Genomic DNA, 2,774 nt, shown 5'->3' with positions numbered 1-2,774 from the left:
ACTGAGTATTTTATCTGGCAGACAGGACGATTTGATGCATGTAGAACTTCCAAGGGTCTTTTTTTAAAACACAGATAAGAGGATTGGAAAGTGGCTGGAGAGGACCAGTCAAAACAAGCAATGGAACAGAAAACCTCACACCATACGCCTTATTTTCAGCTGTCTAAACCTTATTTCTTAATTGTTTTACTCAGTTATGTATCCTCACTTGATTTCTTTTTGAGTATAACAAATGTCCAAGTTTTGTCCAAAGTCAATGAATCAGCATGATTCTCTTTACTGGTCATCATCTAAAATACGCCTCGCCATTAAAGGAAGAGCCCATTCGCTTTCAGAGGACTAATCATTGAAGAATGCTCTATCAGTCGGCACTATCAGCAGGTCCTCTAGAAGAGGAAGGGTGATGTCTCTTGGTTTTAAAATGGATCCTAAAGACAAGAGAGAAGTGAATGTGCCAAGTGACTCATGTTAAGTGGACATCCTTATCTATGAAAGATGGGATGGCTCTCTCTTGCAATGGCTCCACTGCTCTCAAAGCCGCTGGGCAGGGCTGGCAAACACTCAGGGCAGAAAGGAGGTCTACTGCAGGCTTTAGCCTGGTGCTCTGATTTTAGAAGATGCTTCTGATTAAGCAATGATAAGTAAGAGTTGCTAGAATTGAGAAGAAAAAAATCAAAAACAAATAGTAGTAGTTCAAATTAGGTGGGATAGTGTTTAAGTCTTCTGCAGGGTAGTTTAAGGTGTCAGCAAATCCAGTAGGGTAGAGTTCAGGAGAAGGAGAAGTGGATCGTTCCAGAGCAGACTGCTGTACTCCAGGCAGCTCGTTGCTCCTCGAGGCAGCCAGCAGCCACAGGCCACCATGACGGAGTGGACCCTACTCAAACGTCTCCTGGATGCTGTCCACCAGCACTCCACCATGATTGGTCGCCTGTGGCTCACCGTCATGGTCATCTTCCGGCTGCTCATTGTGGCTGTGGCAACCGAGGACGTGTACACCGACGAGCAAGAGATGTTCGTGTGTAACACCCTGCAGCCAGGATGCTCCACTGTCTGCTACGACGCGTTTGCGCCCATTTCACAACCTCGCTTCTGGGTCTTCCACATTATCAGCGTCTCCACGCCATCACTCTGCTTCATCATCTATACATGGCACAACCTGTCCAAGCTGCCCCACAACACCACCCAGAGATTGTGGCAAGGACCGGGGGATATCCCAGGGCAGGGAGGCCCAAATGTAGGGCATGACAGTGGACGGGAGGCATATGATCAGAGCTGTGACTCAGACAGCTGCTCCATCCGCTCCCATAAGCATTTAGGTCACAGCCTGGCGGATGTGCTGGAGGGCATCACCGCCCAGAGCCTCCAGGGAGGAGACCCCAAGAATGTAGTGTCCTTGAGCCAGGCCCGAGCCTACCCCTTCAAGGAGGGGAGTGCAGAGGGTCAGGTGGTCTCTGGAGGGGTTCTGTCCAAATGTTACGTCTTCCATGTGTGTTTACGTGCTGTTCTGGAGGTAGGTTTTGTCCTGGCCCAGTGGAAGCTGTTTGGCTTCCAGGTGCCTGTCCATTTCCTTTGTACCTCGGCCCCCTGCAGCCAGCCGGTGGACTGCTATGTCTCCAGGCCCACAGAGAAGACCATCTTCTTGTGTTTCATGTTTTGTGTGGGGGTTTTCTGTATCCTTCTCAACCTGCTGGAGCTCAACCACCTGGGCTGGAAGAAGATCCGACAGGCGGTGAGGCTGAGGGAGCGAGCGTCCTGGGGAGGTTGCCCAGGTATAAGGGGGGGCTATGAAAACTTCCCTCAAGACAGCCCCTCTCTCATATCCTCTTTAGGCTTCAGGGATGTGACTAGCAGCACCTCTCTCCCCACTTTGGACCTGATGGTGGGTAATCAGCCAGATTGGACTTGTGCTGTACACTGTGGCAGTACCAGGGAGCCTGAGGAGGTCAGAGAGACTATATCGGAGCAACCAAAGACACAGGACTCCCATAAAGGAGAGTGGCAGCCTCTGAAAAATAAAAGAGAGATCAGAGGGTCCAAGCAGAGGAGTACTCAGATCTGGATATAGAAGAGAATTGTGTTGATTCAACTTAATGGTTATTGTGGAGGCTGGAGTTATTGGCGTTGTTGAATTGTATGGCATTACAATTACATATGTTTCTAAAATTTTGTTCACACCATTTTAAATACGTTAGGGTGGACTGTGTTGTCCTGTGGCTTACTGGTTAAGATCAATTCCATATAACCACATAGTCCCTGGTTTGATTCCAATGGGAGATATCTGTTGAATGTCAAATCTCTCTCCGTCCTGTATTTCCTGTTTGCATCTCTACTGACACTATAAAAAGAACGCAAAAATGCCAGATTATATTCAAAAAGAGAGTGGACCAAATATTAAAACCACCTCTCAAAATATTGCAATACAGTTTGGCAAAAACACAAACCACAGCCTTTAAAATGGCAGTAAAATTGACTCAACACCTCTCTAAAACAGTTGAATCAACACCTCTCTAAAACAGAACAACTGAACCTTCTTGATAGTTTACATTTTAGTTTCCGTTAGGTGTACCAAATAAATGACAACTGAGTATATGTTTTTCATAATTTGGCTGAACTAACCCTTTATTTTTATCTGTTTGCTTCTCTCCTACTGTCTGTTCTCACATATACAATATTTTAATACAGCTAAATTCCCAATAAAGCTGTTCTAATTTTCACGTTTTTCTGACTCTGTCGCAAGATGTTGCTAGGTTCTTTTGTAAAAGAAAAAATGCTAA

At 46.1% G+C, this 2,774-nt stretch overlaps 2 protein-coding genes across 2 annotated transcripts in view; one reads left to right on the top strand and one right to left on the bottom strand.

Moving 5' to 3' along the window:
* The window catches only part of zgc:158785 (uncharacterized protein LOC791214 homolog), a 6,972-nt gene extending 6,111 nt beyond the window's left edge, over nucleotides 1–861 (bottom strand). The window contains exon 1 of the mRNA XM_040126418.1: nucleotides 812–861. Coding sequence (XP_039982352.1) covers nucleotides 812–861 — 50 coding nt within the window. The remainder of the gene's footprint in view (nucleotides 1–811) is intronic.
* Nucleotides 860–2,065, top strand: gjd6 (gap junction protein delta 6). Its single transcript, XM_040133470.1, has one exon. It carries the CDS (start codon nucleotides 860–862, stop codon nucleotides 2,063–2,065), a length of 1,206 nt encoding a protein of 401 aa, XP_039989404.1.
* The last annotated feature ends 709 nt before the right edge of the window (nucleotides 2,066–2,774 follow it).

This window comes from Xiphias gladius, chromosome 1 (assembly GCF_016859285.1).
Source record: "Xiphias gladius isolate SHS-SW01 ecotype Sanya breed wild chromosome 1, ASM1685928v1, whole genome shotgun sequence".
Taxonomy (NCBI): domain Eukaryota; kingdom Metazoa; phylum Chordata; class Actinopteri; order Istiophoriformes; family Xiphiidae; genus Xiphias; species Xiphias gladius.
This window is presented reverse-complemented; position numbering and strand designations above follow the sequence as displayed.